General features: G+C 41.2%; 4 protein-coding genes across 4 annotated transcripts; 2 read left to right on the forward strand and 2 right to left on the reverse strand.

Moving 5' to 3' along the window:
* Positions 1-1,846: 1,846 nt before the first annotated feature.
* On the forward strand, positions 1,847-6,456 carry LOC124271676. The gene is given in 3 exon segments (XM_046706836.1): positions 1,847-1,932; positions 4,320-5,733; positions 5,735-6,456. Coding segments are annotated over 2 exon segments (1,713 nt in total). The 5' UTR covers positions 1,847-1,932; positions 4,320-4,335; the 3' UTR covers positions 6,050-6,456.
* LOC124271675 lies at positions 5,940-13,206 on the forward strand. Its single transcript, XM_046706835.1, has 2 exons — positions 5,940-6,051; positions 10,585-13,206. Exon 2 carries the CDS (start codon positions 10,606-10,608, stop codon positions 12,352-12,354), a length of 1,749 nt encoding a protein of 582 aa, XP_046562791.1. The 5' UTR covers positions 5,940-6,051; positions 10,585-10,605; the 3' UTR covers positions 12,355-13,206.
* Positions 13,207-14,624: 1,418 nt separating this feature from the next.
* Positions 14,625-16,611, reverse strand: LOC124271626 (serine/threonine-protein kinase Nek3-like). The gene has a single exon (XM_046706781.1). The coding sequence runs from the start codon at positions 16,609-16,611 to the stop codon at positions 15,061-15,063; it is 1,551 nt and encodes a 516-aa protein (XP_046562737.1). The 3' UTR covers positions 14,625-15,060.
* A 21-nt stretch (positions 16,612-16,632) lies between these two features.
* Positions 16,633-20,628, reverse strand: LOC124271627. Its single transcript, XM_046706782.1, has 4 exons — positions 20,489-20,628; positions 18,794-19,827; positions 18,398-18,493; positions 16,633-16,873 (listed from the first exon to the last, which is right to left on the reverse strand). Exons 1-4 carry the CDS (start codon positions 20,606-20,608, stop codon positions 16,633-16,635), a joined length of 1,491 nt encoding a protein of 496 aa, XP_046562738.1. The 5' UTR covers positions 20,609-20,628.
* Positions 20,629-21,239: the final 611 nt, after the last annotated feature.

A 21,239-nucleotide genomic window follows, 5' to 3' on the forward strand; every position in this document is an offset into this window, starting at 1 on the left:
CGTTAGCGCACGCAAAGGCAGCCGGGAACCAGCTTAAGGGTCCCGATCCACAAAGAATTCGTAGCGCTACGACATTCGTAAGCCTATGGTATAAACTGTACAGTTACGCCAGGTCGTAACGTTACCAATACTTTGTGGATAGGGACTCAGATTACTTATGACCAGTTGTGTACGGGGTCCACACAGAGGTTCCGTACAGGTGTAGTACCGGGAACAAATAACCAGTCACTGGAGGAATACTGGGAGATTTTCGCAGTCCGTAAAAATCCAGTATTAAAATTTCCTGTAACATTTATTTCTCTATTTTCCTGTAATAGATACCATTTTGTCATGACTGTGGCGTTAATACTTGCGTTTGCTGTTACCTTCTACACACGTATCTCCTTTCTGTAAATCCTAGATAGTGTCCAGGGCCTAGATTTTCGAAGCTCTCTTAGCGCTAAGATAGTCGTAAGTGCCATACATTAACATAGACTTACTACTATCTTAGCAGTAAGAGAGCTTCGAAAATCTAGGCCCTGGTGCTATTCAAGGTCAGAAAATTTAACAATTGTATAATAAATTCAACCAAATCCTTTCTCCGCCCAGCCCTTACTATGTTATGACCCTGATGGTAGCTAGCGTCTTCATTTTTTCCACAAGAATCTTCAAAATCACTGGGGCTTATTTTCAGTTTCAATGAAGTTGCTTGCTTCAGTGAAAATCGTATATTAAATAATTTTCAGAGTCTGGGTTTTTCTAAATACTTGGCGGCAGTGAAGTATGCATAAACATTAGCTTGAAGCGTCCATAAAATGACCTTTTACTTGTCTTGGATTAAGTTTAATGAATTCGTACATCTTCCTCATCATAGAGCACCGAACTATCACTTAGCTGAAATTACATCTCATCAGGATGGTGACGACCCCTTTCGGTTCGACCGAATACATCATATTTCACGAATCAAGGATCTGTTTATTTGATGTTAAACTCCTTACTCGGTATTGTGGGGGCGGCGGGGTAGTCGAGTGGTGAAAGCGTTCGCTCGTCACGCCGAAGACCCGGGTGGCTACACTGTGTGAAGACCATTTCTGGTGTCCCCTGTAGTGATGTTGCTGGAATATTGCTAAAAACGGCGTAAAACCATATTCATTCACTACTCCGTATTATGACGGCGGTCTATAAATGAATGCATCTGGACCAGACAATCCAGTGATACAATGTCATGCATCAACCAAGTCATCGAGCCAGAACAGCCGTTCTGTTATCCGTAATCTTCGGGAAAATTCTAAAATAATTATTTCCATAGCCAAACCTGATAAAGCATTCACGCACGCACGCACGCACGCACACACACACAAGTGCAGTAAACGATTTTCTGGTGGCAATCAGGCAGCATATTTGTGCGACACTAATTGATTGTTGCGAAAGAATACACCACAGCAGTTGTATCAATTGCACTATGCGAGTGAATGAATGATATCATCAATCGGGGTGATGGAGTTCAGCACTGCACTCTCATTTTGACATAGTAATGGTAATCGGTCGTTGGGATAATAGTACACCTATCGGAACAGCTTTGACGAACTATGCCGGCATTGGTTGTATTTGCGAGAACCGAATAAAAATTTGCGAAAACATTTTATTTCCCAAATTAGTGCTGAGTGACTCTCGCTAACCAGATTTGATTGTATTACATTACAATCGACTTGGATAAGAATGTGATACAATTCACAGGCTTTATGTAAGTTAACAATTTCCTTTATCGATAATTCCACATAACAATTGACATTATCCAAAGCGAGAACACTCTCCGAAAACACGGAAACATTCGCACAAGACATTCGACGTAAATTGTCGATATATATCTGAATGACAAACCAGTCGACAACAAGGAATGAGGGTTCTGTATCAATTGAGACAATATTTACTATTGCCGTTGTAGACCTTAAGGTAAACAGCTGCTCATTATAGATCAGATAAATGATTGTCATCCCTTTCGAATACTATTAGACAATATTTTCCAGCTTTGCAGCATCACCAGAATTGCGGAAACCGCATGTTTCTGCATCTTGCGATGGCTTAACCATCCTCGGATATACGAGAAGTTACTTCGCTTCGGGTTGTAGTCAAAAGGGCCAAATGACAAAAGGGCCAACAGAAAGTTAAAAGGGCCATAGACTTAACTCAAAAGGGCCATAGGTAAAAAAAGAACATACAAACTAATATTTATTTTATGTTTTATTATGTTAATATTTATTATTATTTGTATTTGTAAATAGTAACAAAAGTGATCATCATACACTTGACAGTTGAGTGGTTCAAATTTTCAAATGGTGGCTCAAGTGGTTCAAATGTTCACAATTCACTCATCTTTAGAGTTCACCACAGACATCATCACTAGACACATCATCATACACATTCCACTGCAATCATTCCACTGAGGGGCGCCGCCGGGGTAGCCTAGTGGTTAAGCGTTGGCTCGTCACGCCAAAGACCCGGGTTCGAATCCCCACATGGGTACAATGTGTGAAGCCCATTTCTGGTGTCCCCTGCCGTGATGTTGCTGGAATATTGCTAAAAGCGGCGTAAAACCAAACTCAGTCAGTCAGTCAGTCAGTCAGTCATTCCACTGACGTGGTAGGGCCATGGGTTCGTGAGCGCAGCAGGGCACCCATGACTCTGTTTAAACCTCTTGTAATCATTACAGAAACAGTTGTATGGTTGACTATACCCACAACATAAACACTTAACCACTACCGTTAATCTTGTTTTGATTACTGACTACTCGTAATCATTACACAAACAGTTGTATGGTATAAAGTAAACACTTAACCACTCTGAGATTTTTTTAAATAAACAACACTGAGGCACTCTGATGTATAGGATTAGAACTACTGCAACAACATGTAATGAATTTCTTTTAATCTTACTATTTTCTAACAGTATGGCCCTTTTGACTTTTTCAATTATGGCCCTTTTGTTCTTTGGCCCTTTTGACCTGTTCCCTTCCCTTCTCGCGAATAGGCTGTGCTCATTTTATTAACGCTTTGTTTATTTTTTACGTAATCACCCGTTTGAATTAATGTCAACAGATAATTCATTTGTGAATGCACGAACGAACATGATGAATACCAAATACCATGGATAAACTACTCAGAAAGAATATTGTTTGGTACGCTCTCCTTGCTTTGTCACGTGATTGAAAGGTCCTGACTTTCTTCATGTCTAATTTTGTAAGTCTGCCATACAGACCCTGAAACAAATATATCCAAGAAAGCCCGAGAAAGAAACAGTTTCAATGGAAATGAAGAAAGTCTCTTGGCTCCTTTTCGTATATGATTATAATTTAAGAACCATTATTTTCTGTAAAATATGTTCATTTCAGAGACTAGATGTTAGTCCAGTGATTCAGTAAAAATATTCAGAAGCAAGAAGAAAGTGTATTAAATATTGAATATGTTGCATGCTGTTACTTTGTCTGGCGACAGCCAAAAGGCTATGGCCATGATGACAGTCAACACTGAAGTCAGTCAGCTGATGGGGTCCTTCTTGACCAGAGTACAGTCCTTAATCCCAGGGGTACAATTTGACATGTTGATACAGAGCTCCAGATAAGATTTAGCTCATGTAGGTATTGGACCCTCTGTATTTTTTTGGAGTGGGTATTATGAATGTTGAGTGGGTATTTCATTTTCCGTTACCCTCTGCTTTAAAATATGTGCGTATTTCAGTCATTTTACTCACCTAAGTATTATGTGACTGAGTAAGTTTACTAAGCAGGTATGTTCTGCCTTATGTCATACCTAATCAAAACCAACTTAAATATAATGGAAATGATTTCATAAAAAATCACTCATCCTATACTAACAGTACAACTTGATAGCAATCGATGTCTTTTTCATTACGCAAGTGATTTTTATAAATATATTCTGACAGTACATTTGTTTTAAACTTTTGCTTATCTAACATTTTAAATGCGTAATTGGTACGCAACAATTATTTTTCAATGCTTAATTGGAAATTTTATATGTGTATTTTACCCGGATACGAAGCTTATCTGGGCCTATGTCGATATCTGTGGTATATTACCCAGACTAACATCTTCATATCATCTCTTTTTTGATAACCTGGGCTTGCTTGCTACTTCATACAATCTGGTTAAATTCTACTTGATCGATTTTGCAGCATTATAATTAGACTCAGAGCTGAATTTGGCCTGGTATATGCTATATTTTGGGTCACAGAGAGGGAAAGCGCAGAAAGTCACATACAGAACAAGCAGTTGTTGGAAGGCAGCCTGGGACTGATTTCCTAATCTCTGCTTCTTTTCATCCTAGGAAGAAGCAGAGGAATATGGAGAAGCAGTACTCGGTGCAATTCTTTACCTCCTTCGTGGAGCAGCTTCAAGATGTGTGTCGCAACTACCTCCAGTTCAGTCAGTTTGTGGAGGTCAGTGGCTATGTGTGTGTGGAGATCGACAACATGAAGAAGGAGAGATACGTCCTGAGTGAACTGCTACAGAGCAGTGGTAATGTGGTTAGTGAGAGCTACTGTACAAAGTCATTTGAGACTCGAGGAAACCGATTTGCCTGTGGGGACTCAATGGGCATCTATGAAACAAGTCTTTCTAACACTAGCAGAAACCCCCAAAAGAGAAATGAACAAAGTCAAATTAATTCGAGAAGTAAACTGGTGACAAGACAAGAGGAGGTTCTGCAAACTTTTCCAAAGGATTCTTCATCTTCTTATTCAAGAAGTCATCATGGTGTGAATGCTATGTCCACATTTTGCAGTGACTTGGGACAGGAACAGATGGCAGAAGATACTGTGTTTGCCAAATCATCTTCTTACACATCTGTTTCACTGTCTGGAACCAGTTGCAGAGCAGTCAACCCAGAACAAACAATAACGCCTACATCTGTGTTCACCAATATTTCTCCTTTTGGTAGAGAAAGAGTTGGACGCAACTCCAGAGAAAGTCATGACTTTGTTTCTCCTAGTCCATCTTCCTCAGCCTCAAGGTCAAGTTTCACTTTTGATACTATCCAAGATGACACAGAGGAAGCCTCCGTATCTGTTCCCCAGAGTTTAGGTGAATCTGTGTCAGCGACTTTCAAAACGGAACCAGAGATTGAGGAGGTGATTGACTTGGATTTGTTTGAGGAGGACCTGGATGTGAGCCAGTGTGGAACCTTTGACTCCCATCAAGGTGGAGGATTTAGTGAGAACGGTCCATCCAGTGCATTTATACCAAGGAATCATAAGAAGACAAATCCAGGGACTTTGAAAGTAATGAAAAGTTCCCTAAAACAGTTCAAAAGTTACTACCATGATAAATATGGCCAGGACATTGATCCTCTGGCAACAGATCCAGAGGAACTGGATCAGATTCTTCTCGACTTCTTTCAAGGAACCAGGAAGAAGAACGGTACCGAGCCGAATCCAGGATCTCTGAAGACAATGCAGGTGTTCCTCGAGCGCTACCTGAAAGAAGGGGGCTACCCTTATTCGATTACAAAAGATGCACGGTTCAAGTCGTCCAGGAACTACATCAAACAGAAAATGGAGGAGTTCAACAGGAACAAGATCGTGCAAAAACCCATCCCAGTGGATGACAATGACATTGAGATCATGTTCGAGAGGAATGTTTTGGGTGGCTATAATTCTGAGTCTCTTCTCAACACTGTGTGGTTCCTGAATTCGAAGTACTTTGGTTTAAGGGGAATAGCAGATCACTTCAATCTGAAATGGGGGGGATATCAGACTGAAAGTTGACGACCAGGGTAAAGAGTATGTAGAAAGGGCATTGAGTACCAACTTCTGTCTCAAGGTGTTTGCCAAGCCTGACAACCTTGACCGGTGTTTTGTCGACTTCTTCAAACAATATCGGTCAATGAGACCCAAACTAGCTATGGATGATGGATCTCCATTTTACTTGAAGTCTGCTAAAAACATACCCTTTGACAAATGGTACCTTCCTGAGCCACTGGCATGGTCTTGTTTTACAAAGCTTTGGAGAAAGATGGTTTCAAACTCAGGCTTGCCCTTTCGGAAGAAAATATTTTGAAGGTACCTGTGTTGAAACTCTAGACATGTTGATGACAAAGGGTGTTGCATGAACAAAATACTTCATGTGAAGCACCGCCATATAGCTGGAATATTGCTGAGTGCGGCGTAAAACTAGATTAAACTGGCATTATGATTACAGGTGACACGTTTCAATTTCAATGTTGTTATTGAATTTACGATTAAATAAACGTTTCAGTGCTTTTGTTCCCAAATCAATGAACCAGCAACACAAAATAACATTTGACGATTGAAAAATGTCTGAACTGAGTACTGTTTCCCTGTATTTGTCATGTTTGTTGGTCATTTAGAACCTGGTTGATGATTGATTGTTATTTAATGCCGCACTCAGCAGTATTCCAGCTACCGTATACCGGGAAATTTTCAAGGTACTAAAATTTCGAGGTTTGAGACCCCCAGAGCTTTCGAGGTGATATAAATTTCGAGGTTTGGGGGCCTAATATATATAAATATTTTAGACAATTTTAATTTCGAGGTAAGAAGAAAGTGTCCAGAAACATGACTTACTGGACCAATACTCAATGAGCTATTGGCAAAACTCCTAGTAGCCAGTGATAACTGCCGTATGACTGTTATAACTACCGGTATACCAGTCCATGGCAGAAATAATAGTAATGAAAACAACCCTTTGATCCTTTGTTGTGATAAATGACCCATGAAACACTCTGTCGGCAGAGTTCAAACATGACGCCATTTTTTCTCAGGCGATATTGTTTTTTTAACAACTAACTATAAGCATGTATGATGGGTCTCTGCTGAAACTATGTTGTTGTTAGAAAGCTGACAAGTTGACCTCTTTAGCGAAACTGCCCAACTGCACGAATGCCTTACAGCCCCAGGATGTTTGTGTAAACAAGCCCTTTAAAGACGCGCATCAAACCTGGCATCGCTGATGCAGTCCGTTTGGCCAGAGAGTGACATGGAGTGTATTGACAGTTGGTTTGACTTCACATGGAACACACTGATTGAATTACCTACTTTTTGTAATGCATGTTATTCTGGACCAACAATTAAATAGTCACGACGCCGCATTTCTGTTGTTTGTTTATTCAGGCCGTTCAGGGTCACTGAACGTTAAGATTAGTTGTAGACAGGCATTACAGAGTTACTGCGCATGTCAGGAAGTCATTGGTTGGGAGCAGTTGAAATGCTTATCGATAGGAAATCTAACCCAAAGGTCTGAAGTTCGGAAAAATTCATGGATATAATATTTTTGAGGTTGCGTTTCTAACCTCAAAAACCTCGAAAATTAGATACCTCGAAAATTTCCCGGTATATATGGCGGCGGTCTGTAAATAATTGAGCCTAGACCAGACAATCCAGTGATCAACAGCATGAGCATCAATCTACGCAATTGGGATACGATTAGGGATGGGACGATTCACTAATGCATCGATACATCGTGATACATTAAGTTTAATACATCTATTGTATCGTCGTGTGGTGTATTGATACAAAACAATACACAACCTTTTTTTTTAAAACATGTTAAAGTACTTATTTAGAGAAAAATATGCCCGTATGATAGAGTTACTTGCTTGTTTCTACAATAGTGTTATTGTTATACACAAATACCTTGAAATAAATCATTTTTACTCTTAATACTGTGCCATTCTTTCAAGGTGTATGTATCGTGATATGTATCGTATCGTATATGTGATCCCAGGTGTATCGCGATACGTATTATCGTATATTGACATAGTGTATCATCCCAGCCCTAGATGAGATGACATGTGTCAACAAGGTCAGTGAGTCTGACCACTTGATCCCATTAGTGGCCTCTTACGATGACAAGCATGGGTTACTGAAGACCAATTCTTACCCGGATCTTCACAGGTTTAGAATTGGATAATTTATGTTCAGCTTAAATTGCTTCATTTTAAGCTCATAAAGAGGCCAAGCTATTTCTCATCAGCTTGCTGAAAAAAGAATTGTAACATCACCTTATAACATGTTCATTGATATAGCTTTGGGATCATCCTCACCTGTCCAGGGTTATATATGTGATTCATTCCTCCATTTACTCTGACTGTTTCATATTCTTGTTCTGCCATCTGCAGTTGATAAGCAGTACTGACTCTCATCTGTGAACAGAACAGTTCTCCATTGCCTGTATCGCCAGTTTTGGTATTGTAGGGCAAACTGTAGACGTTCACGCCGATGACGAGGGGTAAGGATAGGTCCACGGTAAGGTCTACGGCAATGGAGGTTCCTGCTGTTAAGACGTTGGCGTACTGTATCAGTACTGATTGGTCTTCCGTGTGTTCACACTATCTGGCATGCTGTTTTGGATGCCTGCATGAAGGGATTCTGTACATGCTGTCGCACAACATGGCGGTCTTGTGGTCACCCTTGGTCTGCCAGAACGGGGGCGATCATTTGTGGTGTTGGTGTCCGGAAACGTTGCTGCAGCCTGTAGATGGTCCGAACGTTGACCTGGAAGTGATTGGCAACGGTTTGTGCAGTGTGGCCAGCTTCAAGTCTTCTTAGCGCCTGGTTCCTCTGAGCTGTCGGGAGTCGCGGCATCCTGCTGCCGTTGAAATGTGAATGTTTAACCAGGTTTGAGGGTGCATTTTATAGGGCTGGTCCTTGTGAACAGCACATGCAGCATAAGTTGCATGAAAAACATGGAGAACACCGTACCATCTCTGAGATCAGGTTGCGTTTTTGAGACCATTTCCTAGGTTCAATTCTGAGTTTGGGAAGGAATGTCTTTGCTCAGGTAAAGTTGGAGGTGTTGTCAAAAACATATAATCAAAACATTAAATGAGTTTACAGTTATCCGTTTATGCGAAGGAAAATTCCAAACTGACGTTTCTTTTGCTGCTTAGTATATGTATACATAAGGAGTGTGTGATTAGAGATTTGGTCACCTTTAGCTGTACTCCTGCAATGTCTGGGGGGCAAACACAGAAATGAGCTTTGGTTATACCTGTCTGTCAAGCATATTGACCTAAGTTGGTCAGAGCTTTGGTTATACCTCTGTGTGGAATTGAACTGGGGTCTGTCAAGCATATTGACCTAAGTAGGTCAGGTCACTCCGCAAGACCTTAGTACTTCCGGTGACAAACGTTTCATACCTTTTCGAATAGTCTCGTGGTTGTCAGTTGACAGTAAGGATCCGATAATCCATGCAGGAATAACTATTTTCCGATCTAACCATCCCCAAATTAGGCAACTATTACGACTGTCAACAGCTGTGACCACCAAGCTTGGTTGTACACTTGGTCCAGTCTAGCGAAGTCATATTTGGTGGTCGTTGCAAGTTGGAACCAGAACTGGTTCTTGAATATATGCTTGTCAACGGAATCTGGTACCGGAAATAAGCTGGACCCTGTCCCACATGTCACAAGTTGGCACTCGCAAAGGGAGCTGAAAACCAGCTTAGTACCGGAAATAGCGCCTCGAGTTAAAGACCCTATTGTTTTCATTGATAAGTACTGCTAGATGATGTAATTTAATTTGTAATATTGTGGGGTGGTGGGATAGCCTTGTGGTTAAAGCGTTCACTCACTACGCCAAACACCCAGGTTTGATTTCCCACATGGGTACAATGTGTGAAGCCATTTCTGGTGTCCCCTGCCATGATATTGCTGGAATATTGCTGAAAGCGGCGTGAAACTAAACTCACCCATTCAATTATAATATTGTTTTGCTCTGAGTAATATTCTATGGTGAATAGGAATGTATGTAGAAATGTTATTCAGGCCAAGTTCGGTAACTAAAAATATACCCGTCCTAAAGCTGACTATGTTTATCAGTTTATAACAGTTTAGCCAATTACTTTTTCAAATGCTTATTGTTAATTTGAAGTATAGACTAATATTCCAAGAAAATGATCATGATGATGATGATCACCTGATCGTCAAACAGTAACGACCCAGTTCCACAAAGCCATCTTCACACTATATTCTTAGCCTACATAAAACTGTAAGAGATACAATCATCTTAGAGCTAAGCTCACCTTAGGGCCCTGGTGGTACAACACAACCTCCGTGTTACAACTATCGTAAGTACATGTTATCGTATTTGAGTTATATCACCTTCGTGCTATGATTGCTTACACAACAGAATCCCTGGTCTTAATCTTAATAGCCTTGCTATGCTTATTATGAATCGACCGCCTCCGTGGTGTAGTGGTTAGAGCATCCGCCCGGAGAGCGGAAGGCGCAGGTTCGATCCCCTACCGCGTCATACCAAAGACGTTAATATATGGTACTTGTTGGTCCCTACCTAGCGTTCGGCATTAATGGGTACAACAAGGACTGGTCGGCTCGGAGTCAGTATAATGTGTCTGAGTTGGGTATTCATGCTTCACTGCGGCATGGTATCTCAGTGGGCTAGCACTATAAAACCAGCTTCAGTCTGGGCTAGTACAAACAGCCGCACATACACATACACACGCATGCACGTCGTCATATGAGCGAAATATTCTCAAGTACGACGTTACACCCACTTTCACCTTATTATGAATCAGCTGGCCGTGATGTATAAGATAATATCTTCTGATTGCAGAGTGAACCTTGATGGAAAGAGATGGATAAGCAGTACTCAGTGGAGTTCTTTACCTCCTTTGTGGAGCAGCTTCAAGATGTGTGTCGCAACTACCTCCAGTTCAGTCAGTTTGTTGAGGTCAGTGGCTATGTGTGTGTGGAGATCGACAACATGAAGAAGGAGAGATACGTCCTGAGTGAACTGCTACAGAACAGTGGTAATGTGGTTAGTGAGAGCTACTGTACAAAGTCGTTTGAGACAAGTGGAAGAACTACTAGTAAGTCTTTTTTTCATCATGCTCAAATGGACTCAAGTCAAACCGATCTGGGGACCAACAGAAGTTGGGGACAAGTAAACAAGGAAAATATGTTCCGTCAAAATCGCAGAAAAAGACCCTATCCTAATCCTGAGTTGTACCGTTTTCAGGATACCACTGATGCAGGACAACACTCTCAGTCTCCAATCTCTTGTGACCAGGAGGCATCAAATGATGGCTTTTCACACCCAGTTGATGTTAAATTCCAGAGAACTCCAAGTAGTAAGGCCAGCATTGTAAGGCACTTCAATATCACCAAACCAGCAACACAACCTTTACCAACCAGTATTCACTGTGACCCAGTGTATCCTGCAGCTAGTCCTTCTGATGAAAGAACTGAAAAGTTTGAAAGTTATCAACCTCCGATATCAACAAATTCTTCACCATTTGTTTGTGGAACATCTACCGATTCTAGTCCTGCACCTGAAAACCATGGTCTCGGTACAGACATCATGGCAAAACCAGCAGTTCTTGATAAAACTGTATTAGATGAAATCCTTGTGACTTTACCCCAGAGAACATCAGAGCAGCCACACCCAGAATCTGTTACAGAAACTGAAGAAGTCATAGATCTGGATCTGTTTGAGGATGATCTGGACCTGGATGAGGAAAGCTGCCAGGCTGCTTCTGGGATAGCTCCAGTTCATTCTTCAGGCACAGTTCAGAACAGGAGGCTCCATTTGAGCCCAGGAACTCAGGTGCTTGTCAGGAATTCGGTGAATCAGTTCAAAAGGTTTCTGTTTGAGAAATATCAAGAAGACTTTGATTTAGTTTCATGTACTCCAGAGAAACTGAACATGTTGTTGCTGGATTATTTGAGAGAGGCCAGAAAGGTCGATGGGGGAGAATTGAAGGGTCGTTCACTGAAATGTGTCCAGGAACGTCTTGACATCTTCTTAAAGGATGCAGGCTATCCTTATTCAATCACCAAAGACAGAGAGTTCCAGTTGTCCCGAGATTACCTCAAGAAGAAGATTACTGAAGATGGGAAGACTGTGTCTCCCAAACATTCTCCAGTGGACAGTAACGACATCGAATTACTCTTCCAGACCGGTCACCTTGGAGGACACAGCTTGGAAACTCTCATTAACAGTATGTGGTTCCTAAACTCGAAGTTCTTTGGACTCAGAGGCCCAGCCTATCATGTGGACTTGAAATGGGGTGATATTGTCCTGAAGGCTAATCATGAGGGCCATGAGTATTTGGAGAGGAAGCTGAACAGTGCTTTCTCCCTCAAGGTTTATGAAAAACCAGATAATCCGTCAAGATGTTTTGTCAACATGTACAAGCAGTACAGATATTTGAGACCAAAGATAGCTATGGATGAAGGGTATTCATTTTACCTGAAGTATAGTAGGGCCACTGGCCAGGACCTAAGGTACCTGCCAGAGCCAATGGTTTATCATCAGTTCACCAACATCTGGAGGAAGATTGTTGTTGCTTCAGGTCTTCCTCTGAAGAAGAAGATTATGTGAACCGTGGTGTTTAGCTTTGTTAACAGGGTCTGTGGTTTCACTGACATGGACAAAAATACATTCTAGTTTTTTTACATTGGCGTAGAAAGGTGAGGACCCTAAGGATAATCTTTCTCAGTGACCCAAAAATTAGAGAACTGCATAACGAAATAATTAAGTAGAAGTTTATAGAGAGTAGTCTATCATACAAACACTGAAACAAATATACCCAATGCAGCCCACGAATATCTGGCCAGTCTGGATTACCAGTTTCTGAAAGAAAGTCTTTGGGATCATTTTATTGTATTATATGAATATAATTTAGGAACTGTATAGTAGGTTTGCTTCAGAGACTAGTATTAGTCTACAGAGTGTCTTTAGGACCACGATTCACATAGTTTCATAACCTAGACACGTTATTTAAACAAATGGGGCGGTTGGGTAGCCTCGTGGTTAAAGTGTGCTCTCGTCACGCTGAAGACCCGAGTTCGATTCCCCACATGGGCACAACATGTGAAGCCCATTTCTGGTGTCCCCCTGCCAAAATATTGCTGGAGTATTGCTAAAAGCAGTGTAAACCATACTCACTCACTATTTAAACAACACTCCATACAAATCTGTTACAGCAAAGCAAACTTGTCGTAAGAGGCGACTAATGGGATTCAATGGTCAGATTCTCTGACTTTGTTGACATATATATTGTAGGAATTGTTACTCAGCATTATGTATTTTGATTATATCTGAATTCTTTTGATCACATTTATCAACATTTTGATGATTGTGAGAAATATATTTTGTATCATCATTACAAATTTCTTTGTTGCATATTAGTAAATATGGAGAGTTGATCAAATGTATCAGCTGAGGCAGTTGGAGTTTCTTTTCTTCTGTTATTGATAATTGCTAGGTCTTGAAAAGGCAGTAGAGCTAAATTGTACTTTTTATCTAATATTCTGAAGCATTACTCATTTCAAAATGTTTGTCTTTTTGAAAAAAGTACATGTTCAGACCTCTGTAAATTCAATCAGGCGTATCATGTCCCAAATTTCTCTTTTCCCTCTCAAACTTAGTAGACAATTTGTTTTGGTATATAGATTACTTTAAGTTGTTTGGGCTTTTTATTTAAAAATGCAGTTGAGACACAGTTCACTATTTGTTATTTTCTCGAGGATGGTTCTGAGTGTAAACAGAGTTTTCTCAAACCAAATCTTTACAATAAACATACACTCCCTTTGGCCAACTGACAGGACAGCCAGGTAGGCTGAAAGGATGGAGTAGGACTGAATAATAACCATACGGCACAGCACTGACAGGCCAATGAATAAATAACTTGGTGCAACTGAATAATAACCATACACTACCTTGGCACTTGTAGGCTCGAATAATAACCATACACTACCTTGCTTCAACTGACAGTAGGCAACTGAATAATCTCCATCAACTGACACCTGGCTGTCAACTGAATTTCTCTGCACTCCTCCAGTAGTAACAACACTAGTGAACTGTGCAACTGAAAATAACCATATAATGATAGTTTCAACTGAATAAAAGAACTTTTTGGTAGGAGTCGGAAAATTTTCAAATATAAAGTAGCTGTTGGGTATTAGTAAATGATAAACGTGTAGTAGGCAACTGAATATTTATGCGTCAATAACTTATAACCATTGCAACTGACATTTTGTGCGTCAACAAGGCAACTGAATAATAACCATAAACCTTAGGCGTAACCAACTGACGGTAGGCAACTGAATAATTGCAACTGACAGTAGGCAACTGAATAATAACCATACACTGACTCAACTGACAGTAGGTAACTGACATACACTACCTTTGCGCTGAATCAACTGACAGTAGGTAACTGAATAATAACCATACACTACCTTGCGTCAACTGACAGTAGGTAACTGAATAATAACCATACACTAATAACCATACACTACCATCAACTGACAGTAGGTAACTGAATAATAACCATACACTACCTTGCGTCAACTGACAGTAGGCAACTGTACACAACTGACAGTAGGCAACTGAATAATAACCATACACTACCTTGCTTGAACTGACAGTAGGCAACTGAATAATAACCATACACTACCATGCATCAACTGACAGTAGGCAACTGAATAATAACCATACACTACCTTGCTTCAACTGACAGTAGGCAACTGAATAATAACCATACACTACCTTGCATCAACTGACAGTAGGTCACTGAATAATTACCATACACTACCTTGCGTCAACTGACAGTAGGTAACTGAATAATAACCTTTCATAGGACACAACAATACACTTCAATTATTTTATCAGAAAACAAAACAGTGAGATGATACAGTTATTTCAAGTACATTTATGGCATGAAATATGCAATCAGACAGGATGTATATGTATTATTTAATTGATGTTGACGGCAATATGAACAACTGAAATTGAACAGTTTTACATAATTAAATTGTAGGCTCCAGCCACTGAAAATATTTGATTTTGTTCAATGCATTTACCCAACAATGTCAATCATGCTGATAAAACACTTTGCACTTTCTGAAAACACCACAAAGATAGGAAATAATTTCATCTTATTTCAGCACATATTTTATGCATGCCCAGTTTGGCACTGATGGCTTAAAAACTAATATATATGTAATTTAATATCTGAACATAGTTAAAGTATTGATATATTGAAATGTGGCCATGATCTTGACACAAAAGTTTGGTATGCAACAGTTATGGTACATTAACATCAGTGGTCCAGAGAATACGATAAGCCAGCATTATCAGAAGTCCTAGAAAGTAGAATACGTCAGAAAATGTTAATTCACTGGGTTTTTCGAAAACATTGGCTTCAGAAGCGATGGCATTTGGGTAAACTGCCTGTTGTAAAGCTGATGAAGGTGCTGGTGCTGACCAGTCTTGGTTGGCAGGTGCTTCCTTCATTTTGGTTGCAGACAACCCATGAGCCAGCAGTGGGGCAGCGGATTCTGTTGCAATTGGTGAAGACACTGTGTGATCTTCTGAATTTGCTTTCGAAAACATGCCTTGATCCTCCTTCACCAGTGATGATGTGGGTCTGGTCACTTGTGATTCATCTGTTTTGGGTGCAGGAGCCGGTTTATTTTGGTTTTCAGTGATAGCAGCAGCCTCCACTGTGATCGTTGGCAGTGAACAGTCATCTTTTGTTCCATCACATGTTTGCTGAATTGCAGAAAACTCAGCATCAGTAGGATGCATTTTCTGGGTGCAAGCAGATAGTTCATGAGCTGTTGACACACCAGAGTTGGCAAAGGTTGACTTGGTGTTTGTGACATATCTGATTGTGCTGGGAACAGCACCTTGTGTGTGGTTGTCTGGTGCAGCATTCTCACCAGTGTTCCCGGACTCAACTTCAGATGCTTCATTTCCCAAACTAACATTACCAGCATGTGGAGAGCCTTTATTTCCTGGACTTTCAGAATCTTTGATTACAAAGCCTTGAGGTTCTGGTTCCTGCTCACTGGGGTCAAGGTAGCCACGTGCTTCTTCAGTCTGGGACAAGACCTCCTTTGTGTACTCTTCCTGGAGCATGCGTCTCAGACAAGAGAGATCAGGTCGATCGGCTGGGGTCTTGGCGCTACACATATTGTAAAGTACCAACATGGTGTTGATCTGTGAACAAGAATGAATGTTCTGAAATACTTTTCCAAGACTGAAAACATCACTGGCTTTTGTTGTTTGGGCATAAGTACAGACTTCTGGCGCTATGTAAATGAAGTTTTTCATGTCTTGACCTTCGTCAAATGTGACTCCTGTTTTGTATGAAGCTGATCCCATGTCACAGTACTTAACTTTTGGGAGTGTTCCAGACAGGTCTACCAGGATGTTATCTGGCTTGATGTCATTAATGATGACATCTTTGTCGTGAATTTTGCCCAAGCCATCCACTAGCTGACACGCAATGTGTAGCCAGTGTATTTTAGGCAATGATTTCTTCGTGTTGAATATGGCACGGAGTGTTTGGCCAGATCCAAAGAATTCCAACACAATGCTGTACCTTCCTTTCTCATCTTTCACTAAACCATAACAGATTGGAACGTATCCTGTAGGTTCAAGGTACAGAGAAATTCTTGTTTCATTAACAATATTTCCCTGAGATCTCATGTTCATAAAGATTTCTTTCACGGCGATCTCTCTGCTTTGCCTTGGGGACAATGTCAGCGTTGCTGCGTACACCTTCCCACTACATCCAGTGCCGATAACTTTGTCAGTGAGACCATCCGACTCCACCTGGTAGTCGACCATGCCGGGCGGAAGAGTCGGAATCTAGATGTGCCTGAAATCTGGAGACATGGTGAAGGAAGGTCCACACACCCTCTTGAAGACATACTCAGACGGAAACGGTTCATGGCTGGCTGGCCTGTCCTCATCGTGGTCTGAGGTGGTGAGAGAAGTGGTGGCATGATCACTGCGGTAGGCTTGTCCGAGAGAGGCTCGAGAGGGAGACAGGATGTAATGATCGTGAATGAAGTCATCATCCCACAGGGAATTTACAGATGTTCCTGACCTGCAATAGCATTAAAGGTAAGATGGTAAATACAGATAAATATGTCCTTGTAGGTAAATACACACATACATTTCCAGAGTTGGTCTCCAAGTCTGAACATTACTGCTCCTGTAACTCGCTGTTTGTTTGTTGTTTCCCACCACAGCTATGTGACGGCGGTCTGTAAAATCGTTTCTGGACTAGACAATCCAGTGATTGACATCATGAGCACCGATCTACGCAATTGGGGTACGATGACATCCAGCAACCAAGTCAGTGAGGCTGACCGACCGAGTCCATTAGTCGCCTCTTACGACAAGCATTGGTTGCTGAAGACCAATTCCAATCCGTATCCTCGAGGGTTACTCGTTTAGTAAACACCAATCACAAAATGGAATATCATAGAACATATTGTATTTGAATTTAGAGTAGGACCTTGTTTAAGAAGACAATTTTATAACTTCAGTAAACAATGTGTTTGTCATGTGTTGCTTGTGTCAAAACACTCTCCACAAGAATGTATGACAGGGATGACTTCAAACTCCCAGTAGACAACTTTCCTGTTACGCCTAGAAATATTTCAGTCGCCCAAGCCATTGTATCAACATTTCAAAATTCAACTGGTAGAACAGAGCAGGCTTTTTCAGAAGATTTCAAAGAGTGTCAGGACCCTCGCTCACACTTTGTTTTATCGAGATTACAACATTTAAAGCATCAAAACAACTTTCAAAACCTTTTACTGTACGCATGTAGTGAACATTTCCAACAGTTCCGGGTTTGTTTTGCTTGTGTCATGTACCCTTTTTTCCCCAGGTGATACTCTAACCCTTTGTCGAAAAAAATCACTATTTTGATAGTGATTCACAAACACGTGCTTATGCTATAGTAAGAATTGTACTTTACATTCAGCAGGGATTGCTATGAAATATGTAAATGATGTTGTCAGTTTTGTTCATCGACAATAGGAAGGTGCCTGTAAATGGTTCTGTATTTCCATGACCACCGCCAATACTCATACAGACAAGTGTTTCTTAGGCAAACATATCCTATACATTGCACGTAGTAGTTGAGTATACAGCAAGGTGTTATCACGAATATTTGCACTCGAGAAGATCCGGGTTAGAATTGGTCTTCAGTGAGTGAGTATAGTTTTACGCCGCTTGTAGCAATATTCCAGCAATATCACGGCGGGGGACACCAGAAAAGGGCTTCACACATTGTACCCATGAGGGGAATCGAACCCGGGCCTTAAAGTAGGTGTGACGAGCGAATACTATAACCACTAGGCTACCCCACCGCCCCTGGTCTTCAGTAGCCCATGCTTGTCGTAAGAGGCGATTAACGCGCTCGGGTGGTCATCCTTGCTGACTTGGTTGACACATGTCAAGGTATCCCAATTGCGTATATCGAAAAATCTATTTAAACAGCAAACCAACCAAATAACCACAAATAAAAACAAAAATCGTGGGATGTCAGTTCTGCATTAAGTTTCAATTATGATAGTTAACAACATTTGGTCATGGTTCGGAAAAGGTGTAAACGAACCTTTCTCCGGAACTGCACCCTTTGAAGCAAAGATCTTCAATCAAATCATCATCACAGAGGAAACTATCGGGATGAACTGAACTCGTCACCTTCTTCCTGGAAAATATAACATATACTCAAATAATTATCTAATACATCAAACTCTATAACGGTGTCACTAAGCAATTTTGTTTCAGTTCACATTTGTCCCGCGAACGTTAACTATTCGGAGAAAAACGCAAAAAGACCCCACCATAAACAAACCCAAATCAGCTGATGTTATTGCAGATATTCAGTGTTCCCTTCTATGGAATTTGTATCACTTGTTTGCATTTGATGGCCAATGGGATCTGTTTCAATTGACAATCGCGACTGGTTATTCTCTGACATTGACGTTACATATTTATAAACATGTACCTGCATAGTTTGGGGCTCTGCCTGCAGGTGCTTCTCTCAGACAGATTATTGCACTGTTTCATGTCTGTTACAGACTCTTTGCGTTCCCCTGGGTGGGGGATCGTTGTGGCAGTCACTGCGTGGGGGACAAAGCCTCTAGATGACATCTTACACAGATGAGGCAAAGGGATGTCAAACAGATTTGACCACAGAGTCTGGTCGTCCTTGTAACCACCATTAAGTAATGGTTTGCACATTCTCTGTAACAGCTTGTCTTGGAGTGCCTTTGGGATATCAGAGATGGATTTGAAATGGGATACTTCCCAAAGGAGACGCTCCAGGCTTGGCCCATCATTCTTGCCTAGATCGGTTTGAACTGAAGCATTAGCTGCACATGAAAAAGACGTTGTTGCGACGCCTTCGGCACCACCAACATTAGCCTTCTTCACAACTATTCTTTCACCTTGGGTAGGTGCTTTATGATTCCATCTTACCACGTGGTCTCTAAAACGCATATTGCCATCTTGTTTTGGGGCTGTCTTGACACTGTCTGAAAGGCCATTGCTCCATATTTTGTTGGCTCCGGATTTGCTGTGGTTTGTATCTAGGTCCCCGTGGTGTGTCTCCTCCGCGCTAAACAACTTGATAGCACTGGTGGGGCGTTTGCTTGAATAACCGTGTCTTGACCTTGGCTTGGCACGTTCTTGGCATTTAGACTTTTTGCCTTCTTTAGTATTACCATTGTTATTCCTATTTAGATTGGCCATCATGCACACGTGTGCATTTCTCATGCTACTGGCGTCTTCACTAAACGAGTTGGAAGGTCTGTGTTGATGCACAGGGCCCTCTTCCTCCATCTTCCTCAGCTTCTCCCAGTACAGGTCCTCCATGACCTGGGTCTGATTTCGACCTGCCCGTCGACCTGGTACCTTGGTGGGACTTCCCACGAAGTACTTCATGTGTTGAGTGGCCAGATCCTTTCGGGTGGCCGAGACCATGTCAGGGTAGGTGTCCTCAAGCCAGTAGCAGGGTGTGCGTGGACTCTGCCGGGTGTCCTGTGTGAAGTAAAAACACTGATTTGAGCACTTTAATTTAAATGTGTGTGTGTGTGTGTATGCGTGTGGGAATGATTTGAGATCGAGAAAACCACGGAAAACGATCCAGGGTATTTCACATATCCATGGTTGAATAATCCATCTGAATAATCCAATCTGGATCCTATCAGCCATGTCTCCAACCACGACCACTCTAACCATGGTGGCCTCTTAGACCAGCATGGGTTGCTAGGGGTCTATTCTGGCCCGGAATCTCCGGGGTTGGTTGGGGGTGGGGGTGGTTTGCACCCCTTACGGGGTTTGGCAAAGGATTCCCTGGATCGGACTTGAGTCTCCACAGACTGCTATAAGACAAGAAAATTCCTTAATATCCCCGTGGGAAATTTGGTCAGCTGGATTATAGCTAATTGCGGCAAAAAACACCAAGTCAACATACCCTTTATGGCCGAAGTACGGCCTACAATTAAAACTGTCATTTTGTCTCCAAAAATAATTTCCAATATGAGTGAGAGTGATTTGAGTTCAACACCTAATGGTGATCAAAGATGTGTGATCCTCAGCACACTTTCGAATCCGTAGTCACATGACATTAAAATTCATTCATCAATCGCCTTCATCCTCTTAGCGAAATGGTCAACCAGAGAGTATTATGTCAAATTACCTTTTCACTCTCGTCGGTGATGATGTACATGGTTTTACTGATTCTGTTGCCGTCCACGTTTATTTGAGCAGGTGACGTGTGACACCAGCGCGCCCGATGATGTGGTTTCATGGAAGACATGCTTGTCTGCGCTGTCAGCGACATTGTGGCCGTGTGAACAATGACGTGACGTCACAAACGTATCCATGTTCAAAACGTCCTGCTGATCACGCCTCACGGGATTGAAGATATGTCCCACGAATTAATTGAAGAAATGGCACTCCACTGTTAATTTCATGGAAGCTTCCTGATATCTTTTACGCATTAAAAGTATTGTTGTTACATAGAGAATACTACACGAGGTCTCATTACATACGAATTATACGAACGAGTGTTCCTTCCTATGGTATCTGACCGAGCGAAAGCGAGGTCAGATACCATAGGAAGGTCACGAGTTTCGTATAATTCGTATGTAATGAGACCGAGTGTGGTATTTTATTTATTACCCACGTCTTACATGCATTTAAATTGACAAAATAGCGTATTTTTGTTATTTTTAGGCTTTCAAACCGAAACCGGTTTCATAAATAGGTTTTGTTGCGCACTAACCTTTGCACTTCTTTTGACATTCCTGAATATGCGCAATTGAAAATAGTGCTTGTTTTTTTTACTTAATAATGAAGACAAAACTTGTGGAAACGGTTTAACATTTTAATAACAGCAAACACAAGCTTCAAGAGAATCAAATTTTTCTCATCATAGAATAATAACG

This window comes from Haliotis rubra, unplaced genomic scaffold (genome assembly GCF_003918875.1).
Source record: "Haliotis rubra isolate DU_JTF1 unplaced genomic scaffold, ASM391887v1 Scf162, whole genome shotgun sequence".
Classification (NCBI taxonomy): Eukaryota; Metazoa; Mollusca; class Gastropoda; order Lepetellida; family Haliotidae; genus Haliotis; species Haliotis rubra.